The following is a 20,620-nucleotide window of genomic DNA, read 5'->3' on the forward strand; positions in this document are numbered from 1 at the left end:
ATAAAAAAGGCCAAAAATGTAACGTTAATTCTTTATTTAAAAAAGAGAGAGAGAGAGAGAGAGAGAGAGAGAGAGAGAGAGAGAGAGAGAGAGAGAGAGAGAATGTACACACAGCCAGAATCTTTCAAATAAACAGCAAAAAATGTACATTTAGATGAAACTGTTAACTGTAAGTTTTGTCAACTTTTTGTTACCGGGGAATATTCATAAATGTCAGCACAGACACACGACTCGATGCGTGATTTATTCTACTCACTGGTTAAAAATATTTAAAAATTAAAATTAAAATTCACACAGACTGATATATTACAATCATGAACGCGCAACGCTACTACTGACTAAAGACCGCGGTATTTACGGAGCTGCCGGGATTGATGGCGAACGTGAAAATCTTGGTATTTTACCACAAAAACGTATATCCGAGAAAGAACCGTGGCGGAAAAAAATCGTACGCGTGTGAACGCTGGGTAATAATTACCATCTACTCCATTTGTATACACGTCAAAGAGTCAGTGGTCTAATCGTTTACGATTGGCTCACGAGACTGGGGCAAAACGTAGGTAAAGTCGGGCTGTAGTGAAGGACAAAAAGACAACAAGAACAAAAGAAAAGACGCATCGTACACGTCTGCGTCCTTTCCCCTTCGGTGAATTCGACTGTTCACGACTCCAGGTGAATTTTATTTCGTTTCTTTCTGCTTTAGTAAAAAAACAAAACAAACAAAAAAAAAAACACGTATTTTTCAGCTCCAGTATCGCCATAGGAACAAGTCAAATATTACATAAATGCTGTAGTTAACCATAAATGTTGGCACCTCTGTGTTTACTGGGTACTCTGTTCCGTAGCTCACGTCTAAAACCCAAACATCCTTTTAAGAACGCTTGACTGTTAGATAAATTAAGTGAACGTATCTCTGATAAAAACAAGGACAGTGTTTATACATCTTTGACAACACCCTCACGGTGTTTCTTAATTTGTTTAGATTCCAATTTCTGAAGTTTTGAGGAGTTTCTAAACATTTGACGAAACTGCTGGGAAAAAATGCGACTTTTTTTTTTTTTTGGGAAGAAAAAAACTTGTAAACCTGTAAAACCTGGACATGTTCTACACTGTACAGAAAAGTTAGAAGCCTTAAGGGTTGGTTCTTCAGCTTTTCCCTCATGGGGGAATTCTTTAAGGTTTTATGTAGAACCCTACAACACGCTTCCCCTATAATAAAGTGCTGGAAGCTTCAAAGAACCCGATTTTGTCCCTCAACAGCTGAACGTTAAAACTCCTCTGACAAGCTCTCGATATTACGAATAACGAGCAATAACTTGGAGATTCTCTGGAGATCTGAAGCTTCAGCTTCACAGAACCCTTTTTTGTAGTTAAAGTGAATAACACTGAACCGTTCAACATACTGCACCCTCAAAGAACCCTTAAAGAGCGCTTTCTTTCTACGAGTGTACCGAGTACTACGTGGGAGGGGTTTGGATCACACACTTACCCGGGCACTACAGAGTTCTTCAAGTGTTTTAATGGTTAATTTTTGGGTTCTTAAATTCATAAAAAGTTTTTGATGATAAAATATTTTCGTGTAGGGTTCTACATCGAAACTTTAAACCACTTTTTTTTTTTTTTGGTTATGTCTCTGGGAGAACTCAGTTTCCATGTAGAACTCTACAACAAAGTAATTTCCAATAAAAATATTTTAAAGAACCGTTAATTTTTTAAAATACCATGAAAGAACCCTGGCTTTGAGCTGCACATTTACTCAGGTAATACATACACTCTTCGAACAAAGGGCTCCTTGGAAAATAAATGGTTCTTCCCATCCTAAACATTCTCTATACGTAGTCCCGGAGAAAGAGAGTCAGCACGAAAGAACCGTTAATGGTTTTAAATCAGTTGACTTTTTACTAAGCTAACAGACTCTTAAAGAACCCTTTTTCCTAAGAGCGCACGTATTAAATCGGTAGGTGTGCAGTACAAGCTCCAAATCACTGCTCATTATTTGCTTTACACCAGGAACCTGTCATGAGTTTAACACTGCTATCTTGGTACACACAGGGTTCTACAAAGGTTCCTAAATGGTTCGTTCGATAATTTAAGAGTTCCTAGCGTCTAAAACAGTTCTACTTGGAAAGCTTTCTGCCAGGAAACCATTTATTGTACGACTCTACCTAGAAACGTTAAGTTTAACTGGATAATTAAACGTTCTTAGCTCCTTAAATAAACTATCTAATGGTTCTGGGAAACCCTTAACGTTTCATTGTTTCTGAGAGTGTAGGAACCAAAATGTGACAGGATTTCAGTTCCTGCTTTCGGCAGAGAAAATGAGCTTTTTCCATTTACTTGCATAGCAGCTCTAGTGTATAATGTTTGTATTGAATAGTAGTAAGTATTATTCAGTAAATACAGTAAAATGTGAGTAATTCAGCGTGAGAAATGTAAATTCGGACCACCGAGAGCTCCGGCAAGTTTAATGTACTGACTCTGCTCTGAGACTCTCCAATCCAACCCTCGTTTTCTATAAAAACATATAAAAAGACACGATTTGGGCTTCTCAAGGTCAAACATTGTTTTTCAGTGGACCCGAATTTTCAGTGTTATCGACAGACACAATCTGCTCTGTGACGTTCCAGTTGTTGGTTCTTCTTTCCAAGTTCCTGGTGATCCATCTCGATAAAAGGACACGTGTAGATACAGCAACAGGCCGATTCCCCTTATGCGCTCTTATCTTAAAAAGTTAAACGACATCGATGAGTCCTAGAGCATTCTGTGATGTGTTTTTTTTTTTTTTTACGAGACGAAGGTCTCGTAAAGAACAGGAGCGGGACTCGGTCATAAACTCCCGATGTTGGGAAAACTCTTGAGCTTCTCCGGGAAGTCATCCTTGTATAAGACGGGATCAGCACGGTGTTCCACGACCTTCAGAGGCATGGTGCCGAATACTGACGCGAATTTGTTTATGCACTCAGACCTGAGAGGAAGGAAAAGAAAAGAACCGTTATGTGTATAATACAGGTGTGCGTTAATGAGACGTCGCACGTTGCATTGGGATATCTACAGTTCCTAATGTGCGAGGGGAAACCCGTCCCTGCTGTGAAGCATGTGGTGGTAGTATCATGCTCACAGTTACGCCCAAGCACTTCAGCAGGTTCTCTACAGCATGTTCTTTTCCCCATTTTTGAATAACTCATTTAATAGCACTCAGAGATGCTCAAAGTTTTTGTTCTTTAAATAATGATTTATACTTTTCCTAAATTTTGTGGCATCTTCCAAGAACAGGTGTATTTATATTAAGATCATGTGACACTATGGACGGACTCCAGTGAACTTATCGGCTTATTGGTTGCGCGCGTACCTCTGAAATAAACTCTTACCTGATTGACCAGATGTATTTTTTAGCCTCCGAGTTCAAGCAAAGACAACCGAGTGGGGAGGGGATTACGTTACGCGGATATTACACCGACCTCGATTCACACTAGAGTCGAGTTTTGAGGCGGGCTCGAGCGCTAGTCGAACCTCTTCAGGACGTAATAAAAAGCCCAAGAACCATCACAAACGCACCAAAGAACCTACAGAAGTACTTTAATGGTCCAGTGGATAATTACGGGGTCCCATCCTCCATAACAACGCTTCTGCTTTCTGATAGGAAATGCCGGGTTGTGTGGCTCTATGTAGAAACTTTCCCCAGAACCGTTAGTTGTTGTTTAAAAAGAAACTAAGATCCTTTAATGATCTGTAGTGTGTAATTTTGTACCAATAGATCTTTGTTTTTTTTTTTAAAAAAACATTCCTCATTTTCGGTTTGTATTAAAACAACAGTAGGTATTATTATTTAGCAAGTACAGTGAAATTAGTCTAATTTATGGAGAGAGAGGCGCAAATCGGGACCAAACGACACCAAAACAAGAGATATCATAATATCCTAAGATCAGTTTTTAAAATTTGTACATAATTTTGCTAACTATATACATTTTTCCCCCTCTGGCAATATTTTGAGGTATTTGTAATATAAAATCCCAATTATTCCCACTACAAAATGAGGAAAATTTTAAAGGCTGGGGGGTGAATACTTATGCAAGCCACTGTTTGAGCACTGGCATTTTTTATTTTTTTGGGGGAGTGGTGCAAAGCCTGGCTTTTATGGCAGGAAGCGTGTTCAGAGCGAGAAGCGTGACCAGAAAGACCCCATCAATCTCGGTTGAGCCTCCAGTCAAAGGGCTGCATGGTCTGTGGAGCCAGACTCTATTAGTAACACTCTTTATTCACTTCCAAGGTCACGCACTTGTTCAGGCCCGGAGCGGAGCGCGGGCTCCCGGCTCACTTTCAAGTGTTAAAGCCATCACTCACGCAGAGGTGGCACGTAACCGAGCGCAATTAACTTTCTTAACGCAGTTACGTATCTGCACTGCCACGCCATTCTTCTGCAGCCGAACCTCGACACTCCGCCTCGCGCCGTTCCTCGAGAACCATCTATCTGTCCTTTTATTAACTGACTCTTTAGGGTCTTCAGGCTCCTTGCTGGAACCCTTAAAGTTCCTGTGCATAATTTTCGCTCAAAAAGGTTCCAAAGTAAGCCTATCAAATAACCAAGACCCCTAAATAATTCAACCTAAACGTAAAGAACTCGTAAAGAACCCGTTTTCCCTAACAGTGTACCGACTAGCAGATGGCTGGAGTTTGTGTCACACACTTATCCGGGCAGTACAAGGTTCTTCAAGTGTTTGTTTACGGATCTGTCGGATAATTAAGAGTTCTTAGCATTAAAAGAACTTTTTTTATTTTTATTATTGTTTTTTTTGTTTTTTGAAGCTGAGAACCCTTAATTATTCAAGAAACCGAAAACCTCAAGAACCCTTTCCCTAAGAGTGCACGGAGATTCTAGACAGGTTAGAGACATTAAGAAGAATATAATGAGCAATCATTTGGAGTTTGCATCATATACATAACCAGTTAATACACACACTCTTAGAAAATAAGGTTCTTCGAGGGTTCTTTAAGTTTCTTTTCATATGGTAATGAAGGGTTCTTTTTTCCATACCCGTTGTCTTTATAAAGGAACCCATAACGTTTCTGTGTGCTTTTTTTTTCTTTTTCCTTCTAACACGAATAAATTACACGAATAATTTATGGATAAATTATTCAACATATCCATAAAGAACTCTTTGAGAACCCTTAATTCTAAGAGTGTACCGAGTACTACATGGGCAGAATCTGTATCACACATTTAACCAGGTAGGACAGGGTTCTTAATGTTAAGGTTCTTAGCTGTAAAAAAAAAAAAAAGGTATCCTTTTTTGATAGGAAAACAATGTCTTGTAGGGTTCTACATAGAAACTATAATAGTTATTTGGTTATCTCTCTGGGTTCTATGTAGAATCCTATAAAAAATAATTTACTATCAAAAGAACCCCTTTAATAATTCAAAATACCATTAAAGAACCCTTTAAAAAAAAAAAAAAATGTGCATGGGGTACCAAGAACCCTTAATTATCCAACAAACACTTAAAAGAACTCCTGACAGGTTCTAGATATTAAGAAGAGCAATAATTTGATGTTACATATACACACCCTTAGAACAAATGGTTCTTACCCCATGCGTACAGGAAAGCGTTCTACATTGAAACCTTTTTCGACAGGAAAATATTTTTATGGTTCTATACGGAAATTTAGATCTAAATTCAGCTTCCTGACAATTAACTTTTGCTTCTAAAAAAAACTTTTTTTTTTTAGAACCTTTAATCGTTCTTGTGGTCTCGCTGCACGAACCCTTAAAGTTTCTCTGCAGAACATTACAACAAAATACTTCCCTGTTAAAACATTTTAAAGTAGAACCCTATTTTGAAGCTACAATCCCTTAATTATTCAACATGCCATTAATGAACTCTTAAAGAAGGCTTTTTTCTAACGTGTGCCGAGTACCGAAGTAGCAAACGTTAAACTCCTGACGGGTTCTGAGTACCAAGAAGAAAATAATGAGCAATATCACACACTTAGCCGGTTCTTCGAGAGTTCTTTAGTGCTCCTTTGGAGACTCACGGGTTCTTGGCTTTCAAAATAAAATAAAAAGCTAAGAAGGAGAGTTTCCATGTATAAACTTACAACGAAATATTTTCCTCTGGTTTCGAAGAACTACCTTCTGGAAAGCCTTAATTATCCCATGGAGACTTAAAGAGCACTTGAAGATCATTGGGTAAGTGTGGTACAAATTATTGCGCGTTATGTTCGACATAATATCTAGAACCTGTCAGGAGTTTATGCTAATTTGGCTATCTTGGTACACTCTTTAAGGGTTGTTAGCTAACAGGGAACACACTATGTTAGACATTTAAAGGTTCCCACAGAAGGAATGTAGACTGCAGAACTGCCTTTGGTGTATTTCCTGAACTGAAATAGAAACTAATAGAAGAATTTTTAGAAACGTGTGTGTGTGTGTAGTGATTTGTCTGCTTGAGTACGTTCTTTCTTCTGTAAAGGAGCTAGGGGGAACGGGAGGCGCTGTTTTGTGCTCTCTGGTTTAGCGTGAACGTCGGCGTGCTGATCAGACTCGAGCTTGACACGCAAACGCAGCCTGAAATTGGACGGAGTTCCTCAGTGTTTGGCTGATAAATGCACATGTCTCCTGTGAAGCGCCACAATGAGGCTATTGTTGGGGAGAACATACAGAATGTGTTTCAGATGCAGACGGAAGCCATGCCAGGTCCTGAGAGCTCCCAGGGTTCCGCTCTGTCCTACCGCCGGTTTATACTTTACCTCTCCACCATGTGCGTCTGGTCCAACGACAGCCCGTCTATCGCGGTGCACTCGGGGCACTTGAACTTCTTACGCGGCGTCACCTGCACAGGAAGCAGGGCAGGTCAGCGTGGATCAGGAGTTTACCTGGATCTGACCGTTAGCTTCATATAAACTCATAACAATAACTAATCTTTCATGACCTTCATTCTTCTGAAACACCCTGTCAGAGGTTTAAAAAGGTTCTGACGAAGAAAAACTACCGTGTGTGACATAAAGGAATAAAACACTGTGTGTGTGTGTGTGTGTGTGTGTGTGTGTGTGTGTGTGTATACGCGTGGTGCTGTTACAGTTAAAAAATCCCCGTGTTTTATTCCTCTTACACCACAGCAATTTGCCAAATCGGAGTTTATTAATGATTACACGACGACACGTCGCACCTTTCACCTGTTTATATTTACCTTTAACGTTGTGGAACGTCTACGAGACAAACGCTCACTTATGTTACAGCAGCTATAAACAGTCGTTCCCTCGCCAGCCTTTCTTTCTTTCTCTAACTTAATAAGTAAAAAAAAATAAATAAATGAATAAAAAAGCAGCTTATTAATGTAAAATGCAGTATTTCTGTAATTAAACGGTTCTGTAAGGGGAATTATGGAATAACTATTTGAATATTTCCAATGTGCTAAAATTTATGATGATTTTTTTTTCAAATTCCAATAAATGATCTGATAACAGACTGCACTATTAGTAAAATTACTCGAAAACGAAACAATTCATACTAACAATAAACCCTCGTTTAAATGTTTATTCAAACGTCTCAGAGTCTCGTTCTTATTCTTCGAGTCAGGATATACAGGATATACATGCTCATGGATTAGATTAGTTCAGATTAAAGCTTACGACAAAATATTATAAGGAACTTTTTTTTTTATTTATTGTGAAGTGCACGTACACTCTTCAATATCAAGAGCTCTGATTGGTTTAGAGACATTTTAGTTGTTTTTTTTTCTGTTTATGGAAAAACAAAAAGGTCTGGAGGTTGTTTTTTATTTTCATTTTATTGAATTTCAGGACGAAAGAATGTCCGAATTGTAAAAAGCCTTTAAATTCCACTCCATCACGATCTGAGAATTTAATAGTGAAATGTAAACACAAGTCAGCAGGTGTTAAAGGCCACGAGTCTCTGCACCAAAACGCAGCTTCCACCAAATCTCATGAAATATAATCAAATCTAATTGATAGTGTGTGATCTACGGTCGATGCTGGAAAGTTTAACTACGACGCACAAAAGCGCTGTAAACGCAACGAGTGAAAGAAACCGAATTCAGTTCGACCTGGTATTTACCTTTATAGGAGCCTTCCCCGTGATGTTGGCCACCAGGAAGTTCATGGCGATATCCTCGCAGTTCATATGAGCGTCCACCCAGTTCTTAATGTCTCCCGGCATCTTGTACGTGTACAGATAATTGAAGTACTGCAAGACAAAACGAATACGGAAGGATATTGGAATCAGACGGATTAAAAAATGTTTGGAGGCGTGTTGAGATGATCGGAACTGAATGAAAAGGTCAGAGGTTCGGGCGATGGTGCAGATTCGAGTGCACAAACCGCTGTACCTTGTGATAAAACGCGGCTCCGGTCAACACCATCGACACCTCGTTAGTCCACTCTGACTCGTACTTCCACTTCCCCATCTCATGGTCCCATAAATGGAGTCGACCGGGATATCCCACCAGCCTGTCCGGGAATTCCCGCCACACCTATACGACACAAAGGACTACTTCAAACCAACAATTTGTGCGCCGTTATAAATTAATTAATGAAAACATCATCCATTAATACTCAACGACGTATTATACTCCAAACTACGAAATCCCACAGATATCACGGAATACCGTTCCTGCATTCGGGTCCAGACACGAGGAATGATTGAAAAGAGGCCACGGTTCTGAAATAAACACTTTTAAAGGTGCATTAGGTAAATTGTCAGATTGGTCAAGATTAGGTCTCTATCAGTTTAATAGGAGAAGCTGAAAAAGATCCGAATAAAATTAGGATTTTTTTTTTTTTAATCTTTGAGCCCACCCCGCCTTTTCGAAACCCAAGTTAATGTTTTACTTAGCATTCGACCCGGGAAATCTCACTATATATGAGTAGCAGGAAGTACATTTATATTATATATGATCATTGTAGAGAAAAATCAGGAGTTAGTGAGAATTTTGGAGAATTACTTCGTGCTGATACATCGCTACTTTAACATTATTTTCAATTTGTTCCTGCTGCTATAACATTAATCTGAACAAAATGTATTTTTGCTCGATCCAAGGCAAACGGCGCCATCTAACGGTCTAAGATATTGTTAACCATAATATAACAGATATTATCGAGGATAATATTCCTTCTAATGTCGTTGTTTTCGGAGATATGAGGTTGCCATCGCACACGGTAACATACAGTAGTGTCCTCTTTGTGTGTGGCACAGATCGAGTCCATAGGTTAATATTCCATAGATTTATGGACACAAGAAATACGTGCAACAGTTGTCAGTTCACCAATATGTAAATAGTTCGGCCAATTTTTATTTGATTCCTTACTGCTCATCACCCTATAGAAAGACATGCATCCCACACATATCTACCACAGTTCGAGTCAATCGGACCTACGGTTCATGAGCAGATGATTTTTGTAGCTTTGGACACATTTTCAAGGCACTGGAAACTCTATCCTGGTGGACTTTATGAGTCCCGATGGCCTTTTTTTATTCCCCATGAGAAATAAGGCATGTATACCAATTTTCAGACATTTTGGAATTATGGGGCAGAGGGAAAATCCTGTAGATTTTGGGCGTGGCCTGTTGCGCCACCTATGAACCCATGTGGGCCCTTTGCGGTGTGGGAGTTACTCGTGGGCTGTAGTATCAATGTGCCAAATTTCAAAACATTTTACCATTCAGATCTTGAGTTATTGGGCACTTTAGGGAGATCAGGAGAATAATGATAATAAGCAGAAGAAGAAGAACACTAATAATAACGACAGGTTTCCTCCTAAAGAAGGAATCCTAATTAGCATATCTATTTTTTTGCTTTTTGTTTAAAACTCCTCCGTCCTGAAGATGTCGGAAAACTCAACGTTACGTCTTTACCTCTGACTGTTACAAAGCGCTGACACTGGAGACTCCTTCCACCAACGTATTGAAAGTGTATATGGGATAATGAAAGGGAAAATTTTTTAAATGACGTTTGTTTTTTTTCAGTGTGGAATAAAAAATTTTTTAAAAGTCTGCAAAAGTCTGTTTTGCAGACGGGCGATACGACAAGATAATAACGACATCGTGATAAATTACGTCACGATATGTTCTTTTTCTGAGACTGTAAGTATTTTTTGTAACAATTACAAACACTGATTGGAAGTTTAAACATTTTTTTTGTAGACATTAAAAATAAAAGTGTCGTTAAATTCGGACTGTTTTGTTGGTAGTATAATAGCAAAGCTACATAACGTGATACGTATTGCAGAACTGTCTATGTATCGTAATACGTTTTTATTTTATTTCGTGTCATATCGCACAGCCCGTACTCACATCCTCAGAGGGAGGAGCTAAAAGGCAAACAAGAGAAAGCAAGGAAACGCAGAATAACCGAGAAGCGTCGTTCATTACTTCGTATCCAAACTGCAGCTCGTCAGAGGTCAGCATGATGATGTCATCATCAATGGCCAGCACCGCCTCGGTCTCGATCTCGTCGAAGGGAAAGAAGCGATTGCTGAGTTTGTTTTCTTTGGTGCGCACCACTTTGAGAGGAACGGCGATTTTGGGCCAAAGAGATTCTGCACAGGAGAAAGAAGAAATAAAAAACCCAGAGTTTTATTAATATTCTTTTGTCAGTTTAATATATTTTATGTTTGAGAAATAAAAGATGGTCATGGCGAGGTCAAAGAGAAATGTCCAAACACAAGGAGCACGTACGAATCTGACCACGACGACATTCCTCGCAGGGCAAGAAAGACAAGCCGCTGTATTTTCAGTCGTGTAAGAGCTTGGGAGCGCTCCATGGCACGGGCAAGATGGATGGCACGTATCGTGTCACCTAATAAAGCTACAGAGAAGGTCCTGCTGTACTAAGACACTGGGGGAGTGTGTAATTAAACTCTGAGACCATACCGATACGGATTTTACAGAGCCTCTCGTGTACTTTCTTGTCTAGTAAAGTACAGGCATTCAGGGAATAAACTAAACACTGAAATGATTCACACATCATTTCTCTGTGTCCGCAGAATTAGTAGAAAACCGCCAGGCTCTCAAAGACGGCTCTCGGGGACTGTAATCGGCTTCGTACGTTGTTACTAGCGTTCGGCTTCCAGAAAAGAAACATCACTCACAAATCACCTCGGTTAATAAAAGTCCTTCGAAAAAAACGCTATACTTAAAAGTGACCGACATTGGAAGCATCTCGAAACTGCTCGATGTAAACAAGCACGACAACCACCAGCAATGGGGAGGAGAAGGAGACGGAGGAGAAGAAGAAGGAGGAAATCCGTTCTTATTTCAGCCTGGGCTTCAGCTTTGACCTGTGAAGAGGACCTTATTAGTCGTAATGGGTCACAAAGCTCCAGCTTGGCTCCACTGACGCCTCTAATCAAAGGCAACGCTCGCCCATTAGTCCACTTCAAAGTATTCCTCGGCGTAATTACATTACTAAAATCTACGCCGAGGATATAATTAATTTCTTGTTCCCCCTTTTCCCCAAGCCGTTAGTGTAAAGGCTCCATAAACAAGCACATAGCTAATTGCCTTGTTAAGACGTATCATTAGAGAGAGAGAGAGAGAGCGAGAGAGAGAGAGAGAGAGAGAGAGAGCTTTAATAAATAACGGCTAACATCGGCTTACGTGACGCGTCTCTAACGACCCATACATTCATTCCCGCCTGAAACAGAAACGCACTGAGGTTCGATATTCACTGTATATATATATACACCGTCAGGTCCATAAGTATTTGGACAGTGTGAGAGTTTTCACCACAATGGATTTGAAATGAAGCAATCGAGATGTAGGTGAAGTGTAGACTTTAACGTTACACTCAAGGGGTTTAACAAAATATACTGCATTAACCATTTAGGAATTACAGCCCTTCCCTCCATTTTAACAGGCTCAAAAGTAACTGGACAAACTATCAATCATACATATAAACATTATGTTTAATACTTGGATGCAAAGCCTTTGAAGTCAATGCCTCCTTCAGTTGCTGCTAATTTGTAGGTCTTCCTGTCTTCAGAAAGTGAAAAGCAGCTCAACTGGGTTGAGGTCAGGTGACTAACTTGTCCATTTAAGAACCTGCCATTTCTTTGCCTTAAGAAGCGATTGGGTTGCTTTTGTTGTATGTTTAGGGTCAGAAAGTATAGCGCTGTAATGCTTCAGAATTCATCCTGCTCCTGCTATCAGCAGTCACATCATCAATAAACACCAGTGACCCAGTTCCATCGACAGCCGTACACGCCCATGCCATAACACCTCCTCCACCAGGTTTGACAGACGATGTGGTATGTGGTAGCTCGGTAGTTAAGACATTGGACTACTGATCAGAAGGTTGTGAGTTCAAATCAAGGCCTATGAGCAAGGACCTTAACCCTCAACTGCTCAGTTGTATAAATGAGATAAACATATGTCGCTGTGTATAAGGGCGTAAATGTAAATGCATCCTTTGGATCATGAGCCATCCCTTTCCTTCCCCATACTCTTGTCTTTCTCACTCTGGTATAAGTTAATCTTGGTTTCATTTGACCAATGAATCTTGTACCAGAACCAGTCAGGCTTTTCTTTTTTTTACTTTTTTTTAAGATGTTTTCTGAAGCAAAGTTTAATCTGGTCTTTCTGTTCTTGAGTGTTACCAGTGATTCGCATCTTGAGGTAAACGTCTGTATTTATATTCATGAGACCGTCTCTTATACGCCTACCTCCTCCAGAGTGTTCTTGACTTGGCAAGATGTTGTGAAGTGGTTTTCCTTCAACAAGCGAAGAATTCCGCGATCATCCCCTTTACATTCCTTCAGTGGTCCTCCAGGCCTTTTGGTGTTCCTGCGCTCACCGGTGCCTTCCTGATTTTTAAGAATGTACCAAATTGTTGATTTGGCCACTCCTAAAGTTTCCGGTTCCTCTCTGATAGGTCTGTTCTGTTTTTTCAGCGTAATGATGGCCTCCTTCACGTGCATCGACACCTCTTTGTGCATAGTGAAAGTTCCAACAAACAGCTACCGAATGCAAATTCAACGCCTGGAATCTACTCCAGACCTTTTATCTCCTTCATCGGTCATGAAATAACGAGGAAACAGGCCACACCGGGCCAAGAAACTGCCGATCAGTCGACCGTCCAATTACTTTTGAGCCTGAGGAAATGGAGGGACTGTAATTCCTAAACGGTTCAATGCGATACTTTTGTTAAACCTGTTGAATTAAAGCTGAAAGTCTACACTTCAATCACGTCTCGATTGCTTCATTTCAAATCCACTGTGCTGGTGTATAGAGGCAAAGTTACCAGAATTGTGCCGCTGTCCGAATACTTATGGACCTGACTGTATGGCGCCTTTAAGTGAGAAACTAACTGGAAAAAAGTCGATCCTTTGATGCTAAGATTGTCTCATATTAACCGTAAGACAAATCTCAGCTCATAGTAACTTACAGTCTCACGGTACTTTAATGAAACACTCGTTTTGCTTTACAATCTGAGAATGGAGCATGAAGTCCTGCAATATAAAGATTTAGGAATTTGAACTAGTAGTTGTTTAATTATTTTTCTTTATTTAACTGCCAGTAGTGGGTAAACTGTAATAAAACATAAAAGTGTATATAATGACTGATGGAACACGAAACACTAAAACACAACACACTAAGATCTCCAGAGCGCAAATATTTTCCAATGGCCTTTTTCCCTAAACTTTTACCAGTCCAGGGGCCAAATAGTTGCTTCTCATTTACAAACTAAACACGAGCCAGAAAACCAGTTTGGCTCCGGCTCTGCGCATGGCATGCCTCTCGACTCTCAGAGAAACGAGATCTGATTTAATTTAGTCTACTTTACAACAAGAAATTTATACTCCCTTTCTCAGCGTTCAACAACTGTGTCGACTAACAACGCCTCACTCGTTCGTAGCGAAGGACCGAAACGGAACAGAAAGTTTGTACGTGGTGCAGAAATTCAAGAACAACTCAAATGACAGATGTGCTGATAATGTGCATGTGGAGTAAAAACTGCACACAATGATTTGTAAAAACATAATGCTACTTTTTAAATCAATTTAGCATCAAATCTGCATTAAATATACTTTATACGGAATTGATTTTTGCCGTTTTAGCCAGTTCCCACGGAGAGGTCACAATCATTATGCTTTTATTCTATCTTCTGTTTGTGCACTTGCTTACTTGTTTATTTACTTGCTAACTCACTTATTTGCTTACCTACCTACGTACTTGTTTACATAAGCATTTACCTACCTACTTTTTGTTTACCTATCTACCCACGTACTTGTTTACTTAATTGTTTACCTACTTATTTGTTAGCTTACCTACTGGTTTAATTGCATTCTTTTATTTTTTTTATTTACTTATTTTTTGACATATTTACCTACCTATCTATGTACTTGTTTATCTACCTACTTGTTTACATACTTACTCACTTACCTATGAACTTGATTACTTAGGTTTTTACTTACGTACCTACCTACATACTCGTTTACGTAATTGTTCACTTGCCTACTTTATTTACTCACTTACATATGTACTTGTTTACTTATTTTTTTACTTACCTCCCCACTTGTTTACTTAATCAATTCTTCGCTTATTTACTTGCTTACCCCGATTACCTATGTGCTTTCTAGTTAATTGTTTGCTTACTTATATATTAGTTACCTACTAGTTTACTTACATTCTTTCTTGTTTACTTACTTATTTACCTACCTACCTCCTTGTTTACTTGCCTACCTGCTTACTTACTTATTTACCCAACTACCGACCTACTTGCTGACTTACTTATATACCTAACTGTTTACTTAGTTGTCTGTTTATTTACTTACCTGTGTGATTACTTACCTACTTACTTCCTTGTTTACTTACATCCCTACCTATTTATATGTTTACCTAATAGTTTGTTTGATGATTTAATTCCCTAATGATATTTCCTGTAGAATTGATCCGAACCTTCAGGTGGACTCTTGTTCTGGTTGTTCCAGACCACCAGCAGCTTGGCCAGACTCGGCACTTTGGAGATCTCTGTGATGACCCTGAAGAGACTCTCGACCCGGTCGTAGGTCAGAACCACGGCGGTGAATCCCGGGGACCGTGGAGGAATCAGCGGGAGGAAGAGCGGACTGTTCACGCTGGACCACTTCTGTTAAAGAGAACAAAATAAACACGTAATGCAAACACAGGGTGTATTTATCCAAACAGAATCATAATCATAATAGAACAATGTTGGTGTCACTGGACACCTCCCTGAAATATGAAATACTTGAAGCACAGCGCTGTTGAATTCTGGATTGTGATTGGTCACGCGTTCTGTTGTAGGGTTCTACACAGAACCTTTAAGACGGTGGAACACTGCACAGTTCTTGCTGTTGTCAGATTTTTAAAAAACAGTACGAAAATGGACAATTTGATGCGAATGTTTTACTGTTCTTCTCATTAGAATAAATGCAAACCTCTTCCATGACTAAACGGTTTGAAGCACAGTGAGGTAACGTGAACCGCAGCCCAGAAAATGGCTTTAAATGGGAATTAAAATTAAAGATTGCGCCGAAAACGACAAACTCGCGGTGCCGAACGGACGATTAAAAACAGCGAGGAGCTTCGAGCTCACACAATAGAGGCTGAAACGGAGGTAACAAGCAGCTGGAGGAGTGTGCTGTGACCTTTGTCTAAACCTTCTCCTTCAAAACTTGGGAAACTTTTCAAACACCATCAGTCCCAGCGAGCAAAGAAATCCAGCTCGGCCTGTAAGAGCCAAGACCTTCCTCCCAGTAATTTGGAGAAAATGCGCCCAACGTTGGACCCGAAGCTGCCCGTAAAGTGTTTCTGCCATGGAAAAAGTCTTCTCCAAGCACCCGCAGATCTACCAGAGTCTAATCCGTTTAATGCCCTGTTTGTATAAGCGCTACATTCTTCACTGTGTACTCCAAGTGTGAAGCGTCGGGAGGAGCCGAATCCAGCGCTCTGTTCCATATACGGTGAAATCTGGCTCTGGTTTTTACTTACCAACTTATTTACCTACTTACCTACTTGTTTACTTATGTAAGCAAATAAGTACTTGATCACTTAGCTTACTTACTTGTTTAAGTATTTATTTCTTTACTTAGCTACTTAATTCTTTATTTACTTGTTTACGTATGTACTTGTTCATTTCTTTACTCAGTTATTTACCTAGCTGTTTAGTTACTGAACTGTTTACATATATGCGTGTTTACTTACCCATGTATTTACTTACTTATGTTTATTTTATGCTTCGCTTACATATGCACTTATTCATTTACCTACTTAGCTCTTTATTTACCTACTTGTTGACTCGATTATTCGCTAACGTTTGTATTTGTTCACTTACGTACTTACTCCTTTACTTACTTAGTTTCTTATTTATTTATGTATGAAATTAATTGTTTATGTACAGCATATACTTGTTCTCTTACCTACTTATTTACTTATTCGTGTTTGTACGGGTTCAACTACCTACTTACATCTTTACTTACTGTACCTAATTATTTACTTACTTGTTTACGTACGTACTTCTTTACTTATCTACTTATTTATTTACTTATTTACATAAGTACTTGTGTACTTACCTATTCACTTCTTTACTTAACTACTTATTTACTTACCTGTTCATGTATGTACTCATTTCTTTACTTAACTGTTCACTTGTTTTCTTACTTATTTACTCCTTACTTGTTTACCTACCTGCTTGCTTACTTGCTTATTAATTTATTTAATGTACACTCATTTGTTTATTTAAATACTTATTCAATAGGTAATCTGACTTTATTTGTAAAGTGTTGAAGTGGCATTCGGGCAGGTATTAAAAAATTAATGAATTTATTTTTTATTATTAGCTGTATAAAGTGGCATCCGTGATTTAAACTCTTATGTGTTCATTTCCTGTTAAAATGAATGAAATGAAATGAATTTCCTGTTGACTTTTTTTTTTTTTTTTTAAAAAGGAAATAAAATATTTGCGTATGCAGATGAGACGTCGTTGCATGACTCAGCACTTTTATAACGCTTAAGGTCTCGGACGTTTTTACTGCGAGTTGAATTTTATGGCCGCGCTGTTGTGGAGACGGTGCAGTGGGGGTGCACATGTGCCCTGGCAGGACTCGGGTGATGCTGGGGGTGCTGGGATATCGTAGGCGTCAGTGGTTGTCTGCTGCCAGTGTGAGGCTTGGCTCTTCTTCCTGGCCCTGCTTTAAAAACAGCCCATAAACTCCCAAAGATGCACGGACTGGAGCGGAGATCAAGTGACGCTGTAAAGTAAATATCGCAAAGTGCTCGCTTGGAAGCTCTCTGATGCGGTCATGTCAGCTCTGCTCTTTACTGGCCTCCAGGAGGAGGAGGAGGAGGAGGAGGAGGAGGAGGAACGAGCGAAGCCTTGCAGAAGTGCTGCAGATCCGAGAAACTCTGTCAAGTCTCCGTGATCGTCTGCATCGTAGCAAATGAAAATATCTTGTTTATGAGAAACTGTACCTCATATTTCGCATCATGAGCATTATCAAACAAGCAAAACGGTTCGTCCTGTCTTTAGTTTATTTCACACGTTTCAAGCTTTGAATTTTCTTATCATCTTATTATCGATTTCATCCCGTTTCTTCTTTCCGGATAGAAGTACTCAAGATCAGAAAACTTATCTTTGGTTTCCCGTAAACTTCTCATTGGAAATACGAGATAAATTCAGGATATTTCTACTCGCCGCCATGTTCTGCAGTGTGAGAATTCATTTCATTCTGAAGAGTTGAACGGGTCGGGGTGAAAGTGTGTACAGTATACACCCGGGACTATATATTTATAAAATGGGAAAATTTCACTCAGATTTGGCTGAGAATGGCTGCAGAATTTACATTTAAGACCAGGAACAACATCAGCGTGTCTTTTAGCAGCAACGTTCAGAGATTACAGCATTTTACTGAAATTCACGCGTTGGCAGTAATACGAAAGCATCGTTCATGCTATAAAAAAAGATCTATATAATAAACGGAGTCGTATCTTTGTGTTTTTCGCCCGTGTCCTCTCTGTACTTATTCCCCGATTCCGCTTATAAATGATGCACACTTTCATCCATTTATTATTACCATTATTAATTTCAAACAAAAATGACAAACTCCTTTGATTTCCTCATTCAAGTTTGTCCTCTTCTTCATCTTCACTCACTTTAGAGAAGTCAAAATGAGAAAAATAAAAATAAAAACCTCGACGTTTCAAGTAATCTCGAAGTCATTAAGACGTCATTCTCTTTCCCCGGTATTATATTTGCTCACACATGAACCTCCCGTTCATTTCTTCATAACTGTTGTATGTACACACACACACACACACACACACACACACACACATATATATATATATATATATATATATATATATCTTCTACCGTCATCTATCAAGGCTCATTGCCGCTTGCGCGTTTAACGCCGATATCCGATCACATCCCGTCTACAGTGAAAACGAAAAACTCAGTTGAAGCAGAGTTCCCGTTCACACCCCGAAGGTCCACGAGTGTTTTATTCTTCTTATACTACAGCAATTTGCCAACGATAACGGTCTTTTTTTATTTAGTAAACTCCTCTCTCATGAAGTTGTCTGGAAAACTTAAAAGTTACAGCTTCACCACTGACTGTCACAAAGCGCTGACACTGGAGACTCCTTCCGTACACGTTACATAAACGACTACAGACACACACTGTCCTGTGTGACTATACAAAACGCTAACCTGTGAGAACATTATTAAAAACCTAATTAATAAAAACCTGCTGTACTACTGTCAGAGCTGCTGTTATAGGACATGAATCAACTTCAGAATCCAGATTTCAGTAGCACTGAGGTGTAAATGCAGGTATATAAATACATACCGGTATATCTACACGCCTACATCTGCAAGAGCTTGCAGCGTCATTACTAAAATGTTCACAGTCATGCTACGCTCCATGGAGGCCAGCGTGAGGCTCCTCCTCCTGCAGGTGCTCAGACGGATGGCGGTTAACCAGCTCGCTGCGTCTGCCACGGTCTGCCACCACAGACGCGGCCATCTTTCGCTCGGCATCAGTCAACCGTCCAACTAATAAAAACATACTACATTAGCCGATGGAAATTTCTTTGAAGTGTCTGACACGGACACGCAAGCCGAGGGGAAATGATTAAAGTACCACTGTGACATATAAGTGGTAAAGTGGTGCTTGAGCGCTCCGCCTGGAACCCAATGCTCTCCGGTCTGCTTGAGAAGGCTCCAGTGTGGTTTGGTGTGCGTCTGAAAGCCTGCGAGTCGGGAAAATAAACAAGGTTTTTTTTTTTTGCTTTTTTTTTTTTTTTATGAGAGACGCTTTGTGAGAAGATCAGTGTGACGTTCACCTGCTATTTGGAATGGGTCAGGAACATAAATAACGTTCTTTCATTAAAAACCTCCATCTACTCTGTCCAGTTGGGATCGCATCCCGTAGATGGCAAACACGAAAAGAAATCTTAATCGATCGCCATGGGGTGATTTCCCCCCCCCCCCCCGCCGAGAGAAATTAAATAGCTGGCTAAGGTATAGGAGTACAAGTAGGCTATTATTATCGTAAACCACTGGATCGCTTGTTAAGGCTTCAGTGAAGGAGGGGACGTACGAGCGGCTCTGAGTGACGGTGAGGGATTGCAGGCCGTTTCATGTGGGCCGAGGAAGCTTTGGCGAATCCTGCAGCTGGAATCATGCGAGTGCTGCTTTGGGATTAGGCGAAAATGGAAGCCAGATGAAAGCGTGGACCGCTGTTCCATCACAAGGAGCTCGGTGCATGAAACGCTGACATTGTCCCGACGAGCGCTCCGATTGGAGCGAGCGCAATTCCTTATAGCAACTTCCGGAACAAAACATTAAAAACGATCGTTATTCCTATTCACGTAGACACGAAACGTGGTTGAAAAGGTGCGAATGGCATTAAAACACCTTGAGGACTTTTTTCCCCCTCAATCATCAGCATTTTTCTTTTTTTGGGTGGAAAAAATTTCCGTAAAAAAAAACCAGTCTGACCAATCAGGTCGCAGGTTTGAGAGTGAAGAGAGAAAAACTAACACGGACAGAAAAGGAGTCTGTCTCGGCTGAACCTGAGGAAAATATTTCATTGCCGATATTCCGACGTAAATAAAAACACCGCTGTGTATTAGTTGTGGGACGTCCCACGTTAACCAGAGCTACAGCGGAGACAAATGACCTCCTCGTCAGCGTACTTTCACCGATCTTTATTTCATCTTAGAATAATATTAAATCTAATCTACAGTACAGGAGCCAGCTAGGACAGTTAGTTATCCGATACTAGCTTGGACTCATTAAAAAAAAAAAAAAAAAAAACACACGCTGATTGACTGTTTTTAACGAGTACACCTGACGACGATGCCTTAAATTAAGACATTTTTGAGGTGAACGCAGTGTAATTAGCATTGTCGCTAGAGTACTAGAGTAAACGGTAAACGCGCCCGCTTTTTATGAAAGGGCGTTGCATGTTCAGAGATGCGTTCGGTTCAGAGATGAAAACAAGTAACATCTCATTATATTATTATATTAAAAAAAAGGCAAACGAAAACTAAATTAGCTCCTAAAGCCAATCCGAGTAGAAAGAACACGTAAGGAAACGGGCGCGGCGCGGATCAGACGTGTCCCGCTCGCGTCCGATTCCC

At 39.9% G+C, this 20,620-nt stretch overlaps 1 protein-coding gene across 2 annotated transcripts in view; it reads right to left on the reverse strand.

Annotated features, from left to right (window-relative positions):
- ext2 (exostosin glycosyltransferase 2) overlaps nucleotides 1-20,620 on the reverse strand; it is a 39,529-nt gene that overhangs the window by 1,435 nt on the left and 17,474 nt on the right. The window contains exons 10-15 of one of the 2 annotated variants that reach the window (XM_017478898.3): nucleotides 14,912-15,101; nucleotides 10,385-10,551; nucleotides 8,343-8,486; nucleotides 8,072-8,200; nucleotides 6,745-6,827; nucleotides 20-2,965 (exon numbers count right to left, since the gene is read on the reverse strand). In XM_017478898.3, coding sequence (XP_017334387.1) covers nucleotides 2,827-2,965; nucleotides 6,745-6,827; nucleotides 8,072-8,200; nucleotides 8,343-8,486; nucleotides 10,385-10,551; nucleotides 14,912-15,101 — 852 coding nt within the window. In that variant the 3' untranslated portion in view covers nucleotides 20-2,826. Of the gene's footprint in view, nucleotides 1-19; nucleotides 2,966-6,744; nucleotides 6,828-8,071; nucleotides 8,201-8,342; nucleotides 8,487-10,384; nucleotides 10,552-14,911; nucleotides 15,102-20,620 lie in introns of those variants that run through there. The other variant, XM_053683316.1, reaches the window with a different exon arrangement.

This window comes from Ictalurus punctatus, chromosome 10 (genome assembly GCF_001660625.3).
Source record: "Ictalurus punctatus breed USDA103 chromosome 10, Coco_2.0, whole genome shotgun sequence".
Lineage (NCBI taxonomy): Eukaryota > Metazoa > Chordata > Actinopteri > Siluriformes > Ictaluridae > Ictalurus > Ictalurus punctatus.